Source organism: Dromiciops gliroides, chromosome 2 (assembly GCF_019393635.1).
Source record: "Dromiciops gliroides isolate mDroGli1 chromosome 2, mDroGli1.pri, whole genome shotgun sequence".
Classification (NCBI taxonomy): Eukaryota; Metazoa; Chordata; class Mammalia; order Microbiotheria; family Microbiotheriidae; genus Dromiciops; species Dromiciops gliroides.
In genome coordinates this window covers 68,790,521-68,814,676 of record NC_057862.1, presented here as the reverse complement: position 1 = coordinate 68,814,676, position 24,156 = coordinate 68,790,521, and the positions used below count along the sequence as shown (strand labels likewise).

General features: G+C 44.0%; 1 protein-coding gene across 5 annotated transcripts in view; it reads right to left on the bottom strand.

Moving 5' to 3' along the window:
- Positions 1-22,024, bottom strand: part of GRAMD2A (GRAM domain containing 2A) — an 86,151-nt gene extending 64,127 nt beyond the window's left edge. Inside the window, exons 1-3 of one of the 5 annotated variants that reach the window (XM_043984224.1) lie at positions 21,810-22,024; positions 14,335-14,468; positions 7,841-7,961 (exon numbers count right to left, since the gene is read on the bottom strand). In XM_043984224.1, the coding sequence (XP_043840159.1) occupies positions 7,841-7,920 (80 nt within the window). In that variant the 5' untranslated portion in view covers positions 7,921-7,961; positions 14,335-14,468; positions 21,810-22,024. The remainder of the gene's footprint in view (positions 1-7,840; positions 7,962-14,334; positions 14,469-21,809) is intronic. The other 4 variants (XM_043984222.1, XM_043984226.1, XM_043984225.1 and 1 more) reach the window with 4 other exon arrangements.
- Between the last annotated feature and the right edge of the window lie 2,132 nt (positions 22,025-24,156).

Here is a 24,156-nt window from a genome sequence, read left to right as displayed (position 1 = left end):
GCTAGTAAGTGTCAAGTGTCTGAGGCCGGATTTGAACTCAGGTACTCCTGACTCCAGGGCCGGTGCTCTATCCATTGCACCACCTAGCTGCCCCAAGGTAGTACATTTTGAGCCACAAGTCTACCCTGTAACACTTTGCCCTGCCTAATATTTATTCAGAACCATTAGAAATTATATCAGCTGAATCACCAAGGTAGGAAGGGAGCTGGGAAGGGGGTGGGGGACCATTGTGCTTTGAGAGTATACAGACATTTCAACCCACACAGCATCTTTATTCTGCCGGTATGTTTGAGGAGAAGAAGCAATTCGAAACTAATGTTCATTGTTCATAAAGCAATTGTGCATGGAGTGAGAAGGAGGAGGCAAAAATTCTGGTTACATGGAGACTACACCATTATGGAAGTCTTGGACCCCCAGATGTTTTCTTTTTTTCATTGTGTATCAGTGTTCTCTGCTGGTATATCAAACTCTTGCAGAAAGATATCCAATGGAGCACAGCTAGGTGGAGGTGGGGTGGGGGGAACAGTGAAAGCTATTTCCTTCCCCCCAGGGCATCTCCTGGGCCAGAGTTGATACAGCACTTCAAGTATAGTCTTAGCATGGTTCTGGTGGGGTCTTTTTTTCTTGTTTTTGTTTTTGTTTTTGCGGGGCTTTGGGGGGTTAAGTGACTTGCCCAGGGTCACACAACTAGTAAGTGTCAAGTGTCTGAGGTCGGATTTGAACTCAGGTCCTCCTGAATCCAGGGCTGGTGCTCTATCTACTGCGTCACCTAGCTGCCCCTGGTGGAGTCTTTATAGGTCACTCTGGGACCTCAGGTTCAGCAGAATACTTGTGCACCTGATAATATTGCTGAAGAGTCCTTCCACCAGAAGGGCCTGCCGAGAGGGACCAGGAGTACAGCAGTTTCAAAATTAAGTCATTAATAAAGTGTAGCCATATTCCTATTTTTGGAAGTAACTGCCCTGGTAACATCATTTCACCTACTTTAGCATCTTTTCAGAGAAACAATTCATGGCTTTACATAAATTAAGCCTAGATTAAAAAAAAAAGCTGGTGGCCTTAGGACAAAGAAACCCACAGATCTCTCTTCCTCTGCCTTTACCCTGCCTTGTCCTATGCCCTCTTTCTGGGGCAAGAGTCCCCAGAAATCTTTTCATTGCTGGGTGGGAGAATTTGTGTGAAGGAAGGTAAGCAAACACTCCTAATATATATATTGGTATCCCCACTATTGGCCCAGCAGTCCCCACACCTGAAGCCAGTCATTTCCTGGAGCCATCACAGCCTAAAATGAGCTATGCATAGATCAATAGACATGCTCTTTCTCTAGGCCTAGAATCACTATATAGAAGGCAGGCATATAGAAGGCAGGACACACAACACATACACATACGTTAAAAAAAAAACCCCAAAAAACAAAAACAAAAACAGAAAAAAATGTCCATTGCTATAGGAAAATTCAGAAGCTTACTAATACAAATGCATTTGTTTTTATTGCATCTACTGTTTAAGGAACATATATTTAATTCAATTCAATCAAACATTAATTAAGCACCCACTAAATGTCAATGAGGTCAGCTAGGTGACACAGTGAAGAATGTTGGGCCTGGAGTCAGAAAGGTCTGAGTTCAAATCCAGACACGGTGTGACCCTCAGCAAGTCATTTAACCCCATTTGCCTCAGTTTCCTCATCAGTGAAATGAAATGGAGAAGGAAATGGCAAACCACTCCAGTGTCTTAGCAAATAAAACCCCAAATGGGGTTATGAAGAGTCATATGACACTAAAACAACAGAATAACAATAAAATGTCAATGACTAAGCTTGTTGTTATGAATATAAAAATATTAAAAATGGCACAGCTGGGGCAGCTAGATGGTGCAGTGGATAGAGCACTGGCCCTGGAGTCAGGAGTATCTGAGTTCAAATCCGGTCTCAGACACTTAACACCTACCAGCTGTGTGACCCTGGGCAAGTCACTTAACCCCAATTGCCTCACTAAAAAAAATGGCACAGCTCTTGCTCTCAGGGACATAGTCTAATAGAAAAGATAAAATATGTGCCCAAATAAATATAATACTAGAGAAAATGTTACACAGACAAAACAGAAATGGAAACAAAGTGCTGGAAGAAAATTTGAGGAGAGAGAGAACTTTCAGTAATCAAGGACAGAGGGAATCCAGAGAGGGGAAGTTACAGCTAGTAGTCTGACAGGGAGGAGGTAGAATATGTGAAGGGGAAAAATGTGAAATGAGATTGGAAAGGTAGGTTGGAGGCAAATTGTGTAGGGCCTTAAATGCTAGGCTAAAAGGTCTGTATTTTACCATAGAGGCAAAAGGCAACCAGTGAAGGTTGACCCATCAAATGATACAGACAGACCTTAGAAAGATTATTTTGGCAACTGTGTAAAGGATGGATTGGAGAGGAAAGGGGACTCTCAGAGTTGGAAGGGACCTCAGAAAAAAATAGTTAGGGGGACAGCTAGGTGGCACAGTGGATCAAGCACCAGCCCTGGATTCAGGAGGACCTGAGTTCAAATCCAGCTTCAGACACTTGACACTTACTAGCTGTGTGACCTTGGGCAAGTCACTTAACCCCCAGTGCCCGGCAAAAAAAAAACAGTTAGGGAGTTATTTTTAATAATCCAGAGTGGGGGTGATAGGGGCCTGGAATGGGGTAGTGGAAGAGTGAGAGGAGAGAGGAGATGGAAGATGACAGTGTGCTGGAAAAAGCAGCAAGACTTAAAAACTGTGTTAGTGAGAGAGGTGAGGGAAGGTAGAGAATCAAAGATCACAGAATCACAAAACCTTAGATTTGGAAAGGAACTCAGGGACTATCCTTGAACAAGAATGCTCCCTACAACATACCTGGCAAGTGATCATCCAGCCTTCACTTAAAGTCTTACAGTGACAGGGCGCCCACAACCCCTCCTGAGCCTTCCCATTCTACTTTTAGATAGCCCCAATTGTTAGTGGTATGTCCAGGCAGAGTGCTAAGCCTGGAATCAAGAAGATTCACCTTCCTGAGTTCAAATCCAGCCTCAGATACTGACTAGCCATGTGACCGTAGGCAAGTCATTTAACCCCATTTGCCTTAGTTTCTTCATCTGTAAAATGAGCTGGAGAAGGAAATGGCAAATCACTCCAGTGTATCTTTGCCAAGAAAACTCCAAATAGGATCACAAAGAATGGGTCATGACTGAAATGACTGAATAAATAATAACTAGTCAGACCCAGTCTCTCTGAAACTTCAACTAAGGGCTCCTAATTTTGTCTTCTGGGAACACATTCTCCCAGTTCTTATCTCCTGTTGAAATCTTTCTCTTCCTTCAAGGTTCCTCCTAAGGGCTCTCTCCTCCATGAAGAAGATACAAAGTTCATCTAGAATCAAGGGAGAGGTATAGTAAGAGACTGTGCTGTTTCCATCTAGAAATGAACTCTGGGGATGAGATGAAGAGAGGTAAAGTTGAAGAAGGGATTGGGGCTCCCACAATAATTAATCTTGGCACTGCCCAGATAACAAATAGATATAATAAGATGAATGAGCTGGATGAAAACTGAGCTGGTGGGAAAGAACCAGGGCATTGTATGTATGTGAGAAGTGGGGTGGGGGGAGAGAAGTATGGGGTGAGTTCTGAGAAGGCAAAAAATTTCTGTAGGCAGGTTCCAGAGTCCATTGGCTAGGATAATTTTAAGGGGAATAGTTTCAACCTGAAATTAAAAAAAAAAATCAACAAACATTTATTAGGTGCCTACTGTGTGCTAAGTACAGTGCTACATTCTGCAGATACAAAAGAAGCAAAAGATAGTCTTTCAAGGAGCTCACAATCTAATGGGGGAAGAAAACAAGCAAGTAAATCTATGCTAACAAGCTATGTACAGGAAAAAATAAAAAATAAATAAAACAGGAAAGTACTTAGGATCAAGAATGGTTGGGGGGGCAGCTAGATGGCACAGTGGATAAAGCACCAGCCCTGGATTCAGGAGTACCTGAGTTCAAATCCGGCCTCAGACACTTGACACTTACTAGCTGTGTGACCCTGGGCAAGTCACTTAACCCCCATTGCTCCGCAAAAAACCCCAAAAAACAAAAAAAACAAAGAATGGTTAGGGGGAGAGGTAGCTAGGTGGCACAGTGGATAAAGCACTGGCTTTGGATTCAGGAGTACCTGAATTCAAATCCGGCCTCAGATACTTGACAATTACTAACTGCATGACCCTGAGCAAGTCACTTAACCCTCATTGCCCTGCAAAAAACAAACAAAAACAAACAAAAAACCCCAAAAACAAAAACAAGAAAGGTTAGGAAAGCTTTCCTGTAGAATATGGTGTTTTAATTGGAACTTGAAGGAAGCCAGGCAAGTCAGTAGGCTGAGTTGAGGAGGGATAGCCTTCCAGGCATGGGGGACAGCCAGAGAAAGTGCCCAGAGCCAAGAGATGAAGCATTTTGTTGGAGAGAGGAACAGTAAGGACCAGTCACTGGATTAAACACTATGAGGTGGGGAGTGAAGTGTAAGAAGTCCGGGAAGGTAAAGGGCAAGGGGAATAGGTTATGAAGGGCTTTGGATGCCAAGCAGGATTTTGGGTTTAATTCTAGGAGTAACATGGAGCCACTGGAGTTAATTAAGGGTATGTGAGTGTGTGTGTAACACGAATGGACCAGCAAGGTAGACTTGGAACCCAAAGAGAAGAGGCCCCTGTTTCTCTAGGGACCTTAGGAGTTGAAAAATAGGTGGTGCTAGGTGGTGCTGTGGATAAAGCACCAGCCCTGGATTCAGGAGGACCTGAGTTCAAATGCGGCCTCAGACACTTGACACTAAGCTGTGTGACCTTGGGCAAGTCACTTAACCCTCATTGTCCTGCAAAAAAACAAAAAAAATTTTTTTAATGAAAAATAGGGTTCAGGCTGGGTAGAAAGCTGGAAATAAGGGTGAACTAGCAAGAGAGAGCAATGGCCTCAAAGACTGAGTCAGGAAAGTACCCAGAAATTGGGGGAGGGATGAAATGAAGATCCCAGAAGAAACTGAAATAATAATGTGGTAGGTATTGTATGAGGAAGTCCTGGAAGTCAGGAAGAGCTAGAAGGAACCTGGGAGGTCTAGTTCAACCCTTGATTTTAGAGATGAGAAACCTGAGAGAGTAAGTGACTGAACCATCAGATACTGAAGAGCCATTCAACATTACATATGTAGGAAGAGATCAGAGAAATCCCAGTCCTGATTCTGGTGCTGCCACTAGGCTGACAAGTCGCCTATCTTCTACAGTCTCCACCTTCCTCATTTGTAAATGTAAGGGAGTCAAATTTGCCCATTTTTAAAGAGTCTGTTCTTACGTCCCTATGATACTTTAAATGAGGCTGCATACTGTAATTTACCTCACCTGCATATATTTTGTCCTGATAATCAATTTCATTGGAGGGAAATGGTTGCACAACTGAAGTGATAATGGGCATTGTATTGCAGGGAGAGAGCTTTGGAGAGGGGGCACAACTAGAAATAAGAAGAGAGGAAAGTTTCGGCAACTCCAGGGTCCACAGGGCATGACTTTGGTTTTTAGTTTTTTGGGTTTGGGTTTTTTTTTTTTTTTTTGCAGGGCAACGAGTTTTAAGTGACTTGCCCAGGGTCACACAGCTAGTGTCAAGTGTCTAAGGCTGGATTTGAACTCAGGTCCTCCTGAATCCAGGGCCAGTGCTTTATCCACTGCGCCACCTAGATGCCCTGGGCATGACTTTGGAGAAGAAATCTGCAGTTGTGGGGTGGGGTTAGGAATCAGTTTATGGCTTGGAAATATAATGAGGAGAGTTTAATGCTTGCTGTGTCCTCATCAGCACAGATTGCTAACTGGTCATCAGGACAGGTGAAAGGTGAAACCAATATTCAAATATCTCCAAAAGGAACCCTGCAGAGAAGCCCAAATGGGCAAACCACTTAACCTAAGTTTCTTCAGCTGTAAAATGAGAGAATTGGGTTTGTTTGATTCTAAGGCCCCTTCCAACTCTAAATCTCTGACCTTTTGATGCCAATGGATTTGGCCAGGGAAGTTTGTGAGCTGGCTCTGATCAAATCGGAGGCATTCACTGAAATGGATTTGTCCAGTCAGGGCTAAAGTCCTCTTAACACCTGGTCTACATAAGGTCCTAGAGTCTGCTCCCTCTTCTACCCCTGGGAAAAGCCTAGTGGGAGTAACAGGAAAGGAAAAGGAGGCTGTTCCTCAGTGATTGATTTGGGACTGCTGGGAGAAGGGGAGACAGAGTAGCGGAGTCTTGAGTGGAGGAGTAAGCTCTATAAGGTTCCCATACAGATGGATGGATACATGGAGATCACAGATAGGCACACCTCCACAAACACACATAGAGGTCTCTCATGACTAATCAGAATAGAGATAATAAGAGTACAATAACAGTTTTCCAGCAATGCTATCAGATTTTTCCCCCTGGTCTAACTAATGCAAGAATGTTCATGCCCACATCCCCACACAGGGACATGGAGATAGACACACCCACACATTGGCAAGAACTATACCCCGCCCCCAACCACTTCCCACCTCCAACACTGGGGCAATATCCTTCCAGTAGGAGGGAAGATGTTGGCTAGAATGGGCACAAAAAAGAGTAGGCCCAGGCATAGAAACTAAACCCCAAAGCAAGGATAGAAGGGATATAACTGATTGTCATATCATCTCTCTCCTCTGCCAGCCTAAAGACTTTCTCCCAAACTCTCAGGAACCAAGACCTTTTGCCTTCTCATCACTAGACCTCAGCTTCTTCAAGGAAGGTTCTCTGTGGCCAGGGAATTGAATTTTTTTGAATATAGTTCCCTGGCTTATATGGATGTCAAGTCTATTACCTGAACTTTGTTAATTTCATGCTCTGATCACTGAGCTTATTGGCCCAGAGGCTACTTAACATAGTAAACAAGTAGTAAAATATGGTTTTGGAGTGTTCTGAGTGAAATGATAGTTGTTTTTCCACATTTGGCCTCAGATTAATTTCTGAATTCAATTCCTTTTGCTTTTTCTATCTTGACTCCAAATGCAACTAATGACTGGAGCAATAAAGTCAATAGTACAAGTGGTTTATTACACTCGTTTGTTTTCCTAGACATATAATTTTACCTGATGAGGAACTCGCTCTACCAAACCAGCATTTTTCCTGCTCTCATCATCTTATAGAATAGCCTGGGTATAGACACCTTGGATGGAGGGGCAGAAGCACTTCATGATCTCCATCCCCAGGAGGATGTAGTAGAAAGAACACTAGACTTTGAGACAAATGTCCTGGTTCAGAGTCCTGGCTCTGCCTTTTATTGCATATTACCTGTGATCTCAGACAATTCACAATTTCCTTGTACCTTGACCGTCTTACATCATCACTTTCCCTTTCGTACATGGTACCCTGAGCTGTTTGATATCATATATGATCGCCTCAGCTTTTCCAGACAGAAATCTTCCTCCAGAAATATTTTTCTCCAAGGATATCTAGTCTCAGTCACCTTCTCCAAGCTGTTCTCACCAACTCCTCCTCAGATTAACCCACTCCTGTCCTCTGATTTTTGTTCTTACTCAGAATTCTGTGCTTCCCTCCCCCTCCCCACTCCCACCCCACCTACCCACCGTATTGGCCCCAATCTGTCTGTCTCTCTCATCATTAGTCCATTTCAGACCCATTATAAAGCTCACACCTACACTCCACCTACACAGTTCTGGTTTAGCTACAGAAAAGAGGAGCACAGCCATAAAGCCCAAACCCCTTGGGGGAGGGGGAGACAGGAAGAGAATTTCATCCCAAGGGCAGGGAGGTCTCTGGGTTAGGATGTGAAGAAAGGCTGCCTGGGGAGGGTGCTCAGACCTGTGACTGGTTCCTTTCACTGAAGCAGGTGCATGCTCTCTCCTGGAGTTCTCTCTGCATTCACATGCTTGGGCTAACATTCCATTTTTTCTGTTAGTTTTCACCCCTCTTGCCTTGGAAGCTGGAATGAGAAAGGGAAATGTTCAGCCTAAAGGGAGAAGTTTTTTGAAAGTCACACCCAGAATTATATACACTTAAAGGCTACAAACACCATAATTAACTGTCACTGTTTCTCCTTCCCCGTTCTGGTGACTGAAATAGAACAAGTCCTTCCAATACAAAAAGAGGGAAGAGTTCACTGTGAATGTGCTCAGCGGTTAGAGAACAGAGACTGGGAACTCAGCTGAAAGCTGCATCTTTCTTTTGTTAAGTGTCTCAATTGGTAGTCAGGAGATAACAGTGAAAGCTAAGACAGCTGATGGGAGGCTGATCAGGGTAGTAGAAATAGCACTCGGGTCAGAACACATCTGGAGGTAGAATGAGTCCTATTAATCCTACTAAGAAGCTACACAACCTTGGGCAAGTTGTTTTTAGCTTTTGGGACCTTTATTTTCTCATTTTTCTGGATGAAACTGGACTAGATCAATCAATAAACATCTATTAAGTCCCTACTATGTGCTAGGCACAGTGCTAAATGCTGGGGATACAAAGAAATGTAAAATATAACACCTCCCTTCAAATAGCTTATACTTTAATGGGAGAGATTACATGTATGTAAATAGGTGGATTCAAGACACAGAGTAGATAGAAGACAGGTAACCTTATAGAAATAGATGCTAAAACACCACCAACTCTGGGATTTCACCCTAACTCCATTTCACATTGATCACCATTAAGCACATCAACACTAAAGGAAAGGTACAGGGTAAAGCATCCATTTTAGCTGACACCAGGTTAGCTAAAAAAAATTGTCTAAAAAAGCTTTTTTGGGTGGGGGGTAGGGCAATGAGGGTTAAGTGACTTGTCCAGGGTCACACAGTGTCAAGTGTCTGAGGTCGGATTTGAACTCAGGTCCTCCTGAATCCAGGGCTGGTGCTTTATCCACTACACCACCTAGCTGCCCAAAAAGCTTTTTTTAAAGCATGATTTTTGAGCCAAGCAAAGTGCTAAACCCTGAAGATTTGAGAGCAAGAAAGTCATTGGTCTTACGAAGCTTGCATTCCAATAGTCCTGGATAATCCATACTGGAGGAGTGGAGCTACAGAAGGGTCACTCCATGGGCACAGTCCTTCTAGAGGTCAGGGGTGGGTGTGATTTGAAGTCAGAGGTGGAAGTCCTGAGGCTGGGCATTGGTTTGGACCTATCAGAGCTGAGAAGAGCCAGGGCGAAGATGAGGAGGCTGAGTGTCCCAGTTCCTCATAGGCACTGGTTGGTGGAGTTGGGCAGGGTCTGGTTTGGAAGGGGAAGCTTCCATGGGGCAGAAGATCTTTTCCTTGCAAGGACACAACCCCAGAAATGGCACCTATTTCAGGGAGCCGAGCTCAGAGGGAATGCATATGAGCTATGTGAGACTCAGGTAAGGAAAGTAGGAAGAAGAAGGCAACACTGAAAGACTAGAGGAGGCAGGGGTTGGGGCTGGAGGGTTTCACCACTTCAAGAATTCCCTTACTGGTTGCCCATTGATTGGGGAATGAATGACTGAACAAACTATGGCATGTGATTGTGATAGATTACTATTGTGCTATAAGAAATGAGTCGGGGGGGGGGGGGGCCGAAGCTAGGTGGCGCAGTGGATAAAATACCAGCCCTGGATTCAGGAGGACCTGAGTTCAAATCGGGCCTCAGACACTTGACACTTAATAGCTGTGTGACTCTGGGCAAGTCACTTAATCCCCATTGCCCTGCAAAAAAAACTAAAAACAAACAAAAAAAAAATGAGGAACAAGATGATTTCAGAAAGGCCTGGAAAGACTTATATGAACTGATGCAAAGTGAAGTGAGCAGAACCATGGAAACGTTGTGCACAATGTCAGCAATATTATGTGATGATTAACTGTGAAAGGCTTGGCTACTCTGATCAATACAATGATCCAAGACAATCCCAAAGGACTCATGATGGAAATTTAGTCTAGAGACAGAACTGATGGACTCTAAGTACAAATTGAAGTATAATGTTCTCACTTTATTTTTCTTGCTTTTTTTTGCCATGTGACTAGTAAGACATGTTTTTCATGATTTCACATGTATAATTGATATGCTTTTGCTTGCCTTCCCAGTGGATGGGAGAGGGGCAAGAGAGGGAGAGAATTTGAAACTCAAAAAAAAAAGAATGTCAAAAATAAATAAAAATAAATTGAAAAAAAGCATAATTTTTAAAGTTTCACAAAGAATTTTACAAGCATTCATAGACTGGATACTCCAATCAGCCTTATAAGATAGATAATACTGTTTGCTCTATCTTCATTTTACAGAAATGGAAACTGGGGGGCAGCTAGGTGGCACAGTAGATAGAGCACCGGCCCTGGATTCAGGAGGACCTGAGTTCAAATCCGGCCTCAGACACTTAACACTAGTTGTGTGACCCTGGGCAAGTCACTTAACGCTCATTGCCCCCCCCCAAAAAAAAATAAATGGAAACTGAGGCTTAGAGATATTAAATAGTCAAACCCAGGGCTGCTGGATTCCAAATTCAATCATCTTTTCAGTGTATTAACTTTCTCTCTTTCTCACTGAATAAACAAGGGAATATGAAAAGCCACCCACCAGAGACAAAACAAAGGTAACCTTTGTCTTAATTCTCTTCTGATTGTCTCAAGACAGAATGTATCAGAGAGAGAGAAAGTCAAGAAAACTACCATATTTATTCAGGATTTTTCCTCCTAATCCTGTAGTCACTTCTTTCCTCCTCCACCACACATACATCATTTATCTGGCCAAACTTGACAACATGAACCCTGAAGTGGAGCATATATTACAATGTGCCAGCAACTTGACTATTCCAAAGCAGAGGAGGATTAAAAAAATTATAAGAACAGGTCACAGAAAACAAGAATGCCCTCTACAATGTATCTGGAAAGTGGTCATCTAGTCTCTGATTGAAGAGTGAAGAGAAACCCAATACCTGAACCCAAATGTAAGCATTTGTATTTGTTACCATGAAATAAAATCTTATTAAATGTAATTTATTATTATAGCTTGTCGAGAAATTTTTGGATCCTGATTTTGTCATATAACTCATGAGCTATCTAGTTTCATGTCAAATGCAAAATGATTAGCATGTTATATTCTAGATAAAGAGGTTAAAATAGCACAGGACCAAGGATAAATTCCTGAACTACTCCCCTCTTTCAAAGACCTTCCAAACTGGCATTGAAGTGTTACTGACTGCTGTGTAGCTGTGGGCATTCAACCAATTCTAAATTCTCCAAACTATTCTCTAACCCTTCTTGTCTACAGGAATAGCATGGAACATCATCAGATGCCTTACTGAAATCTAAGTCAATGTTGTCCACTGCATTTGTCTAGTCTACCAATCCAGAAATCTTGTCCAAAAAGGAAAGGAAGCTAGCCATCTAATCCAAATCCTCATCATTTGGCAAGGAAACTGAGGCTCTCAGAGGTGAAACATTTTACTCAAGATCACAGCCTAAAAAACAAACTAATACCACAAGTCTCATCTTTGAATTCCCAACCCCAAAGCTTTTCTTCCAATATTAGCAAATGTGACTTTCAGCATTTGAAGGACTGCATTTATAAGTTTGGCTAAGCTGGATAATGGGCTAGGAACAGAAGCTGTGAGCAGATGGGGACCATGTGCCCAGCCCACCTGTGAAAGGAACATTGCTACCTTTGGAAAACAAGAAGGCAACAGGGGGTGATGTCATGATGTGTGGATCAGGTCAGCTACCACCATCTGTTCAACCTGGGGTGAGGTTTTCCTCGTAATTCAGAGATGCTTGGGGATAGTGGTATATCCAGTCACCTGATGACTAAGCACAGTACTGGATTTCAATCAAAGAGGTTTCTCTCTTTGCAGGTTAGGAAGGGGGCAGATCTGATCAAGTAGTTGCTTTGCTTTCCTGGTTTTCTCCCTTCACAGGTATCCATCAGGGAGCCCCTGAAGGGTAACATTCCTTCCCTCTTGCTCTCCTTATCTGAGAAAGATTGAGAATGCTTCTCCACCACTGCTCTTGTCATGGGCTATATATCTGATCCAGTGTTACTGAGGCAAAACATGGACAGTGAGGAATGACTAGGTATTGACATTCTTGAAACCCAGTTCTAACCATGTCTTTCTTCTGCTCAAGAAGTCTCAGTGGTGGGCAGCTAGGTGGCACAGTGGATAGAGCACTGGCCCTGGATTCAGGAGGACCTGAGTTCAAATTCAGTCTCAGACACTTGACACTTACTAGCTGTGTGACCCTGGGCAAGTCACTTAACCCCAATTGCCTCACCAAAAAAAAAAAAAAAAGTAAAGACGTCTCAGTGGCTCCCTACTTCCTCTAAAACAAACTACAAACTCCTCTATCATTACAGACCTTCATAATCTGGCTCTAACCTGTCTTTTCAGGCTGGCTCCACTCACCTCATCTTCACAGACAAAAGGCAGTCTACTTACTGTTCTCATGACATAATATTCCATCTCTTACTACCTCTGCATCCTTGCACAGACTTTCCCCCATACTTGGAAACTCTACTGCCTCACATACCACTTCTCGGTATCTCCAGATCCCTTCAAGGTTTGGCTCAGAGCCGCTTCCTACATGAGACCTTTCTGGATTCCCACAGTTGTTCATTTCTCTCCCAAATTACCTTGTACATATCTCCTCTTTACTTTTCTTACCTGTGTGTATGCTCTATCTCCCCAGAAGAGTGAAGGCTCTTTGAAGGAAGAAACTGGTTTTGTTTGTCTGTGTTTTTCTGTTGTTTGTTTGTCTCCCCAGAACCTAGCACAGTGCCTGGCACATGGTAGGTATTTAATAAATGCTTGCTGAATTGAATCAATTGGGACAGGCGGGACAACCTCTCCAGACAGGAGTTCAAATCCCACCTCAGACACTTACTAGATGTATAACACTGTGCAAATTATATAACCTTTGTTTGTTTCAGTTTCTTCAACTATCAAATGGGGAAAATAACAGCACTTAGCTCACAGGGTTGTTGTGAGGTTCAAATGAGATGCTAGGGGCACCTAGGTGACACAGTGGATAGAGCACCGGCCCTGGATTCAGGAGGACCTGAGTTCAAATCCGACCTCAGACACTTGACATGTACTAGCTTAGCTGTGTGACCCTGGGCAAGTCACTTAACCCCCAATGCCTCACTAAAAATTTTTTTTAAAAAAAGAGATGCTAAAGCTCCTTCTAACACAGTACCTGGTACACAGTAGGCAGTTTATAAAAGTTTATCCCCTCTTCCGACCCTGTCCCTCATCCCCAAGCAGGCCAAGCATATTTCCAAACTACTCTCAAGTGTTTCTAAGGACAGTTGATCCCTAGATTCAGCATTTCATCTTTTGGTGCACTCCAAAGGAAAAGAGCAAGTTTGCCCAGACCACAAAGTCAAATGTCAGATGTCACTTGGAGGTCTTCCAAATGAGGCAATACATTGGGAAAGAGCTTTGTAGCTGTGAAGAGCTATATAAATAAAAGCTGTCGTTATCATTCAGCCCTGGGCAGGAGAGTCAATAGTGTGGGAAGGAAACTGGATTAGGAAAACAGAATTAAGGGGTTTATAGACACATGTGAAGTTTGTGGAGGGAATGCATCTGTGAGAACAGACAACCCAAAGTGTGCCACCTCTCTACTCCTTGAACCTGGCAAGTCCCACAATAGCTGAGTCAGGCTCCCAGGTAAACTTTACCCATTCTGATTTCAGCTGATTTCTTCTTTCTCAGCATTGACACTTCAGGGTCACTGTTTAATTTATATCATTAAATTATAACCCGCTGCTTTGCTTGTGAACTGAGCTCTAGTCTACAACACACTCTGACTTCAAAGGGGACAATATAGTCTAATGGAAATAACACTGGGCCTAGGATTAGGAGATGTCAGTTTGAGGCCAAGATTATGAGTTGTGTGACTGAGGGACAGAAATTTAAGACCTCCCAACTCTCCATTTTCTCATCTGAAAAAAAGGCTATATAAATATAAATATATGTATATATGTATGCACACATACTGCCTATCTCACACTTTGTTTAAAAAAAATGTGTTTTATATATACTATCTCTTTGGATTAATGATCTCATCAAAGTGAGCACTTTCTTGATTCTTGTCCACATTGTCCCATAAATCTTCCATGGAAGATCTGTCCCTTTAAAAGGGATATGAATGTGAGCTTCACCCCCTCTACTTGTGGAACTTGAATCCTATACTATGGGAAAGTATCCCTAATTCCTTATCTGGTGGTGGGGTGTGTGTGTGTAAGAGGTCACTAGAAGAATAAGGGTATTCTTCTCTTCTCTAGAAGTCTTCACCCTGAAAAGATCCTGGTTTCAGCCACAATCTTGGGCACAGTGCATCTATGAGATCCAAGAATGAATGAATGCACACCTCAACAGGTCAAGGAGGTGAGGGCACAGGAAGAGTGCTCCTTTCTTTGTCATCCATCCACTGTCCAGATTGGGGCAGGAAAGATCACATCCATTTTTTTTAATTCCCAGTGTCTTCATTCTCATGGACTTTAACTGGCAAAAAGAGAACAAAGTTTTGTATCTAGCAGATGTGTCCCATGTATTGGTATGATAACATCACCACACAACACTTGGAAATATATACATACACACACACACACACACACATATTATAGAGGAACAGAGGAACAGGCAGGATGACAAAGATAAGCAGAATCCGATCCCCTTCTTCAGTGGGAATGGATTAGGTTTGGTGCTACTTCACAACTTTCACTGGTTTTCTTTCTAGTACCTTCCAGTTTATATTCAATCCCCTTGGTAGCTCCACTTTAATGACTAAGGCCACTCTCAAATACTCCCTGTGGACTTTCATTGGTTATACTACAGGAAATGTCCATTCTGAAATGCTCCCAGCATTGCTATACATGGTTACATTTTAAAAAACCAAACCCTGGGAAAGAGCCCATAGATGAAGACATTGAATCACTCTAGAGAAGATGAACTTTAAGCCTTCAAGCTGAAGTCCTTTGTATTTAATCTTGGACAAACAACAAACACACTTTCACTATAAAGAATTGTTAAGGGCTAAAATTCTAGCTAGTCTGTCTAAAATATCTAATGAGTGGTCGCCAATAAATTATAAGCTTTAGCAAGAGTTAGACTTTTAAGCATTTATTAAGGAGAATAAGAATTTGGTAAAGAGAGAGAGAGAAAGGCCTAGATTCCTATCTATTAAAGGGAGAGCACATTTCTAGCTCCCTTCTCCACCACAGTCCAGAGGAAAGAGCCTGAGACCGAGCGCCAGTCTCTTCCTTCCTCCTCCCACTCGCCCGTGTCACTTCCTGACGCCAAAGAAGAGACTCCTGGTCTTGCCCTCAGAGACCTTCGCTTCATGGGTGGAACTCTTCTACAGTAAGTCTCCAGCAGGTGGCGTCATTCCAATCGTTACAGAATGGTGTTATCTGTCAAGCCACATATATAGATCGCCTGCCTGAGCTCTGGTTGGTGGTGTTCCAGAAGACTTCTTGGGAATACTTGCTTGGCACCTCTGATTTGAATACTACCCGACTCTGACTAGGAACAGTTTTCCTCCCAACTCTGCAGACATGGCCATTGGTGCAACCTTCATTCCCAGAATGTTTGCAGTCATATGAAGCCAAAAAAGCAGCAGCAGCAGTAGTGGTAGTGGTGGTGGTGGTGGTCGCTTACATTTATGTAGTGTTTTTAAGTTTCTAGAACATTTTTCTCACACCCATTCAGCAGTACAAGTATGATTTGTTCTTGGCCCACACCTGAGGAGACTAGCCATTCTATAAAGAAAGCAGCAGGTTTCCTTGAGCAGAATGGGAGCCCTACATTCCAACAGAGCTGTGGCTTATAAAGCCAGAACTTCCCACAATCTAAAGAATGTGGCAGGAAGTATATCTCCCCTGAACACCCTTGGCCAGAGAGGCAGCCGCCAGTCATGGCGCCAGGTACACACATCCTGCCCAAATTGGTGCAATCTGTGCTTGAGAACAAGTAGGGGCTTCTGCAACCAGATTGTGAGCCCCTTGATATGGCTATAGAAGCAAACCTTAGAGCAATATATAAATATTAGCTTATTCTTATTAGCATTTGTGTTGAGACCCCAAGAAACTTAAAGATCCCAAACCCTTGGGGGCACTCCTTAAACTTTCCCAAGAGAAAAGCATCTCTGCCCTCTACCTCAGGAATGGGTGCTGCCAAGCACAACCCTGGTACACTGATAAGCAATACCAAGGTCTGCAAGATGATATGCAAGATATGATGGGTGCTACATATCTTACTGATGCCCCATTATCCCAAAATCCCTGGCTTGTAGTTTTCATTTTCCTCCCAGTTGCTTTGTAATTCCCTCCCTTCTTTGTTTTGTAAACATAGAAAAAGATCCTGTCTTCTCTTACTCAGTGGGACAGTTTTCCATAGTGGTCTGTCCCCCAATCATATATTCCTCTCTCCTAATAAATCTTTTTATTTTACAAGATTCACCAGGTTGAAAGTCCCTTCAACAGCATAGACAAGTCACAATATCCCTGAGTCTCAGTTTTCTCACCTGGATCATACATAATATTTCCAACACCTCTCTCACAAAGTTGTGAGGCAACGACCATATGAATCAATTATTGCCCATCCTTTGAGAATAGGCTTAAGCAGAGAGAATTGCCCATATGAGAGATTTCTACTGAATTGTTCCTTTCAGTAAAAAAAAATTAATTCTTTCTAAGGCTATGAAGCAAGTCAGGAGAAATGGAATGTGTTCAAGAAAAGAAGGATGGAGAGAGCAGAAAGGGGTGGTAAGTTATGTGGCTATGGACCAGGAGAAGATCACAGATAAAGAGGTCTGAGGAAAGGGGAAGGACTGTAATGGAGCCAGGAAGCATTGTAGATGATTCCTCTATATATTCAGCTCCCAGTCCAAGGAGCAGAAAGCACAGGAAACAGAAGCCAACAGAGAGAAAAATTAGACTTCCCTTGGTAGAAATATCTGAATCTTCATAGCCATTAGTGCCTGGAAGCTCTATGGTTATTCTCTCCAGTTAGGGGATCCCTATCTCTACCTCCCTCCTCCCTAGAAGAAAAGCATCGAAGGTTGCTCTGTCCTGCTTTGAAGGCTCAGCTCAGGAAAGAGGGAGTAGGGCCTCAGGACCCTCCACAATTATTTTTGAGGTTGACTGCTTTTCTCTTCCCAGGGAACCTCAACTGGTAATAGCAAAGTCATAAGAACTCAGAGTCAGATCCCTACCCAATGCCCAACTGTCAGCCTTCCCACTTATCTACCCAGGCCAAGCACTGCTCTAGAAAAAGAATATAAGCAACAAATTACCTCAAATATGTACCTGGGGGAGAGGGAGAAGGAAGATGTTCTCCCTTCCCATCTCAAAATGGACTTGTTTGTGCTCTTGCCTACATGTGCCTAAGATAAAGAATAACGTTCTCCACCATGGCCTTGGTTCTAGTTCCATGAAGTTGTACTCCCCTGAAGGAAGCATTTGACCCTGAGTAAGTTGAATTTGTTCTTCATCCCAAGCAAACCCACCCAATAATTTGGCCCTTTCCTCCCAGCATCATTCATACTTTTCAGCATCCACAGGTACATTCTGAGAATGAGGAATGTGGAATGTTAATATCCAGGGGATTCTCCTAGGCAAAGCCATAGGAAAATATGCTGAGGGAGCCTTAAGGTAATGGGTAAATTCCAACCTGTTTCTTCCCCAAGAAAGAGCTATAGCCAGCTACCTGATAAAGTACTTGGTGTATGACACCCAAGTCACAAGTAACATGACCCCAAGATGGGATGATTCTACTACTTCCTTTTCTAACTAATCTCAATTTTTGAATCAACATCAAGCTCAATCCACGCTGACACTGTGATCCCCATATCTTTTGCAAACTGGAAGACCCAATTGGTACAGAGGTCAGAGTCTAACATCTCAACCAAGGCTATCTACCATTACCCTCCTTACTTTCCACAAACTGTCCCTTTAAAAAAAAACCACCCTGTTTTTCAAGGCCTTGCTCTGCCCCTTCCTTAGCCCCAGGACCTTGAGAACTACAGCTTCAAGGCAAATCTAAGGCCTCATGGCCTTTGAAATCTCTCTTCTCAAAAATTTCTTAGCATTTTTCCTGGACTTCCCATAATATCATTATCAATTAGAGCTGAAACAAACCTTAGAGATCATTCTAGTCTAAATCTTTCATTGTATAGAAGAGGCAATTAAGGCCCAGAGATGTGAAGTGATTTTCCATTGTTTCTCAAGATTGGAATAGGAACCCAGATCCTCTCATTTCAAACCCATTGCTCCCTCCACTGAGCCATACTTCCTCTCATATGCATTTTGTTTTGTTTTGTGGGGCAATGGGGGTTAAGTGACTTGCCCAGGGTTACACAGCTAGTAAGTGTCAATTGTCTGAGGTCAGATTTGAACTCAGATCCTCCTGAACCCAGGGCTGGTGCTTTATCCACCGCACCACCTAGCTGCCCCCTCTCATATGCATTTAACAATTCTCCATTGAATCACGACAATTTGAAAATTTCTTCCCTACCCCTCTCCCAAAATTAGATTATAAATTCCTGGAGGAAAGGGCAAATTGATATTCCTTGTACTCAAAACAGTAGACTTTGAAAAATGTAGAATGGAATCTGAGGATACTCCTTACAAGTAGCTTTTTGGGTTTTTTTTTTTGGTGAGGCACTTGGGGTTAAGTGACTTGCCCAGGGTCACACAGCTAGTAAGTGTCAAGTGTCTGAGGCTGGATTTGAACACCGGTCCTCCTGAATCCAGGGCAAGTGCTCTATCCACTATGCCAGCTAGCTGCCCCACAAGTAGCTTTCAACACAGTACTTCCCTTTTTGCGTTATTTCTCATTTAATAAACACTTTTTGGATTGAACTGGTCATCCAAAACAAAAAAGCCAAACACAGAAACTGTTAAAAGTTGCTCACGTAGTGATAGTCACTTAAAGAAGGAGATTTCAGTCTTTCTACCTCTCAAAGTACTGCCTATATTGTTGGTGTAACTTGGCACCTAGGATCTTGGACTGGTAACCATTGTCTCTAGGTCAGGGAAGTGAGCTTGGCTAACTATGGAGTCAAATTCTGGGTGGAGTGGGATCGAGAAAAGGCAAAGGGAGAGATAAACTGGAGGAACTATGGATTCAAGGTCCCATACACCCTGCTATGTTTTCTTGTGATTGTCGTTTTTGAGAGTGAAGCAGTCTGCTCCCTGTTCATACTGAAGAACTGAAGTGTATCCACCAAAGCTTTCTTGAGATTGCCAAATGTAAGCTTCATGTTGCATTGGTGGGGCATCACCAAGTTACAGGAAAAGTAGGGCAGGAAAAAAAAAAACACCAGGGTACCCATGAATAATCATCAGTAGCTATCCTCTAACCATGGCACCACCTGGATATGGGGATGTAAGAATAAGCTGGCAAACTTTCCTCCCCTTAGTAGCAACTCCAAACAATCCAACAGGAAAGGCTCAACATGCCAAGATTCTTTGACCATCCAGACTGAATAGCCAAAACCCAACAATGAGTTAATGCACTGAGTTCCAGCTGCTTAAAATAGGTGTGGCTGTTCCCCCCGCAGGCAGGGAGAAACACCTTGTTTAGCTGCCAGAATCATGCTGGGGCAACTCTGATCTCTCCCAACTGACTTAGTCTGTCTACAATGACACTAAAGCTCAGGGAGAGAGAATGCCCTAAGGCCACTTAGCAAATCAAGAGATGCCAAGAGAAAGGAAACCTCCTGACCAGAACTTAGTAGGGCACGGATGGTGGATATGAATGAATCACAAAAAGAGTTGGTTCGAGGGGCCTCACAGGCCATATTATCGGAACAAGAATTTCTTCTATACGTCCTGTAGGGTAGACCTTGCTGGAGCACTTCTCTTTGATATAGCTTTTCTACCTAAATCTACTTCTCTGCAAGGTGCCTAGTTCTTTCCCCTAGAGCCAAGCAGAGCAAGTGCAATCATTCCCCAGGACAGCCTTTTCAGTACTTGAACAGAGCTAACACACTCCCTTTAAATTTTCTCTTGTCCAAGCTAGTCATTTCTAATTCCTTCAGTCAGTCTTTGTTGAATAGGGTCTCCAGTTCCCTCATCATACTCAGTCATCCTCTTCTGGCTGCTTTCCAGCTTGTGCCCAGAAATGAACAGCACTATAAATGTTACCTGACCCAGAGAGCAGAACACATTAGGACAATTCTAACCTCCCTTAAGCTGGACACACACCTTTCTTTATACAGCCTAAGATTACATTGGCTCTTTGGTTGGCTGTGTCCCATGTTCCCCATTAGTTTTTTAGCTCCTAGAAGTTAGAGTACCCCTAGCACTTAGCACAGTACCTGGCACATAGTGGGTGCTTACTAAATTCTTATTGAGTGAGTAGTTCATATTGAGCTTCTAGTCCACTTACCTTCGTATGAGGGTACCCCTTTCCTAATACTGGAGGGGTGTTTCCATCTACAGAGGTGTCAGGCCCTCCCAATTTCATTCTTTTAGAGAGTTAGGATTAGACCAATTAAGGGACAATTGTGACCATGAAACTTCCATAGTCTTCGTCTCTTGACCCAAATACTCCAGCTTTTTTTCCTCCACCAGTCCAATATAACCTGCCTCTCTACATCCACAAACAAACCATCATCTTTCCTTCCGTACCTCTTAGTGGGCAGTGCCCCCTCCATGGCCTTAGGCCACTTCCAAGATAAAATGGTCCTTATCCCTGTGCCAAGCCACCAAACCCACTGACCTCAGAAGTGAAATCAAGGAGAAGATAGTTCGGGGCTAGGCTTGAGAAGTTTAGGAGGAAGAGGCCAGCCCCTCAAACCTATCTCAAGAGGTCCCGCCACCCTGGCCTCAGCAGCCAAACATCGCTGGCATTCCAGGCAGCCAGTGGTAACCTCTTGGTCCAAAGGAAAGTGTTTGTATACAGTGGAAAAGCAAACGGCGGACAGACCCCAAGAAGCATTGTAGGTCAGAGAAAACAGTTTGGTAAATATGCAATCGGAACGCAAAGTGGCCTCGGAGGTGCCCGGCCAAGAATGACCTGGCTCTGGGAGGCCAGGAGGGCAGAGAGCACAGGTCGGCAACACAGAGGCTGCGGAGTGGAGAGAGCTAACGAGAGAGCCGGGTGCCCGCAGTCCTCAACCTAGGACTCCGGGCAGGGAGGGAACACCCGGCCGAGGTTTCGGGCTCCCCTCTCCCAACCCCTCGGGAACTAGGCTCTGATCCCAGCTCCGGGCTGAGATGCCGAAGCATTTGAAGTTCTTCAGGCAGAGAGAAAAGACAAAGAGAGAGCGAAAGGAGAGGAGCGAGGGCAAGACTGCCGGAGAGCTCCCCGGGCCCAGAGTGAGGCGGGGACTGAGTAAGTTACTGGAAACAGCCGGCTCGGGCTCCGGCTCCGGCTCCGGCTCTGGCAAACCCAGTTTCTTGGAGGCTGATGCAATTTCGGGGCCAGCGGGAAGAGGGGGCTCCCGGGCTGCCCTCTGACCTCCCCTCCCCTTCCTCCCCTGCGCTCCCCTCCCGTTTCCAAGGCGGGCAGGCGGAGCGTCCAGGCGTTCCGCGCCCCCAGAACGAGCGAGGACTAGACAGCCCTGTCTGTGCGCCTCAGGCGCAGGCTGTCGGGCTGTCTGGTTGTCAGACTGGCTGGCTGGCTGTCCGTCTGTCTGTCTGCCTGCTTGCCTGCTGGAACCGCCCACCCCCTCCACTCACGCGCCTCCCTAGAGAGCTAGCTGGTGGTCTGGCTAGCCGTCTGTCTGCTAATCTCTTGGTCCACGCAGGGAAAGGCTCTCGCACTCCCACCATCTGCTGCTCCGTCCATTTGTCCTTCCGTCCGTCAGTCCGGCGGGGTCGCCGCTGCCTGCTTTACCTGGGTGGGTCGGCAACGGCCTCTGTCCGACTGAGGGCCGTCATCACCAGCACTCTCCCCCAACGAGACCCCCGGTACTGCGGAACCAGACTGCGGCCGCCGAAGCCGCTACCCAAACTCTGCGGCCCGCCCCATCAGCCCATTGGCTGCTTCTGCCGGTCCGCCCAGGTGAGAGCCGCCCCCAGGGGGAGGGGAAAGCAGAAGAACGGGGAGGAGGAGGAGGAGGGAGGGAGGAAAAGGGAGGAAAAGGAGGCGGGAGACCGGGAAAGCCAGAAGTGGGGGAAGCCGAGGAGTCGAAACTCGCCAACCACCTGAGGACCGCCCCTTAAAGGGCCCGCTGCGGGCACCCACGCACGCTGCTCCCACTCCTAGTTCACCCGCTGGTGAACCCACTCCCAGTTGCTTCGGTGGCCTTAGTTACTGAAGCTGATCAGAGCCATTTTACACTGTGGGTATCTGGGCAAAGAGCGTGTATGTGTGGGGATCACAGACTCCGAGTGGCAGAATTTCAGAGTTGCAAGAGAACTCAGCAGCTGTACCCATACCTGGAAGAGCATCCCCTCTACAATTACCTCACAAGGGGCCATCAAACTCCTACTTGGAAACTTCCAAAGAGGATGAAACCACTACCTCCCTGGGTAGCCCATCCTACTTTGGAATAGCTCAAATCGTTAAAAATGATTGTTATGTGAACCACTATACAGAAACTCCTTTCTTTCTTTCTTTCTTTCTTTCTTTCTTTCTTTCTTTCTTTCTTTCTTTCTTTCTTTCTTTCTTTCTTTCTTTCTTTCTTTCTTTCTTTCTTTCTTTCTTCCTTCCTTCCTTCCTTCCTTCCTTCCTTCCTTCCTTCCTTCCTTTTCTTTCTTTCTTTCTCTTTCCTTCCTTCCTTTCTCCCTTCCTGCCATCCTCCTTCCCTCCCTCCCTTCTTTCTTTCTTTCCTTTTTCTTCCTTCCTCTCTCTCTTTCTCTTTCCATTCTATTCTATTTCCTTTCTTCCTTTTTTCTTCCTTCCTCTCTCTTCCTCTTTCTCTCTTTTTTCTATTCCTTCCTTCCTTTCCTTCCCATCTTTCTTTCCTTTCTATTCCTTCCTTCCTCTCTTTTTTCTCTCTTTCCATTACATTCTCCTTCCTTCCTTCTTTCCTAAAATAGCTACTTATAGAGTAGCTGTGTTCTCCCCATGGGTGACCGTGACACACTGACATATCCTAGAAGTATACTCAAAATTCAACGTGTATTATGTATATGCAGACACAGAGATACTTATTAGCTGTGTGACCCTAGGCAAGTCACTTAACCCTATTTGCCTCAGTTCCTCATCTGTAAAATGAACTAGAAAAGGAAATGGCAAACTACTCCAGTAATTTTGACAAGGAAACTCCAAATGGGGTCACATAGAGTCAGACATGACTGAAACTACTCAACCATAAAAATGTGGATTGCACAGTGGATACCCCCAAAACAAAAGCATTCCTTGCCTTCAGGGTGCTTGTATTCTTTTGGAAGGAGAGAATATGCAAATAGATTTACAGGTACATTACAAGGTAAGTTGAGGAAAGCCCTAGCAATAAAGGGGATTCAGAGAAGGTTTCTAGGGTGTAGATGGAAATAAGAAGTAAGTGCATTCCAGGACTGGGCAAGGCTTGTGTGAATGGTGGGAGGTGGGGGCAGGCAGTCAAGTTCAAAAACCAGCTAGTCCAATTAGACTGGGATGAATATAACATGCATGAAAGGGATTAAAGTGAAATAAGACAGGAAAAGTAGATTAGAATAGTTCTTGAATGCCAATCTAAGGAATATATATATATATATATATAATCCTGGAGACAAGATCATGTTTCCTTCCTCAGATTGTATCATATCTTGCATTTTTTTGCATTTTAATCATGTCCTATTTTGTATTCTTGTTATTTGCCTGTGTGTACCCTATCCCTCCATTAGAGTACAATAATAATTGCTCAATTTGCATAGCACATTAGGATTTTCAAGTCATTATCTCATACATTATTTCATTTGATCCTTACAACAACCCTGAGAGGCAGATGCTATGATCCTTGTTTTAGAGATGAGACTAAGTTAAGTGATTTGCCCATGGTCACAGTTAGTAAGCAAGTATCTGAGGCAGGATTTAAAGACAGGTCTTCCTGACTCCCAAGTTCAGTGGTCCAGGATCCCTCTAGGTTCTACAGTATCAAGAATTATGTTTTATTTATCTCTGAATCCCCCCTCCCCCAATGCCTAGCTTAATGATCTCCACATAGGTTCATAATAAATATGTGCTAAGTCTCATCTGGAGGCAAGGAGTTGGACCAGAAAAATCTCTTGGTGTTCCCATCAAACATGTGAGTCTC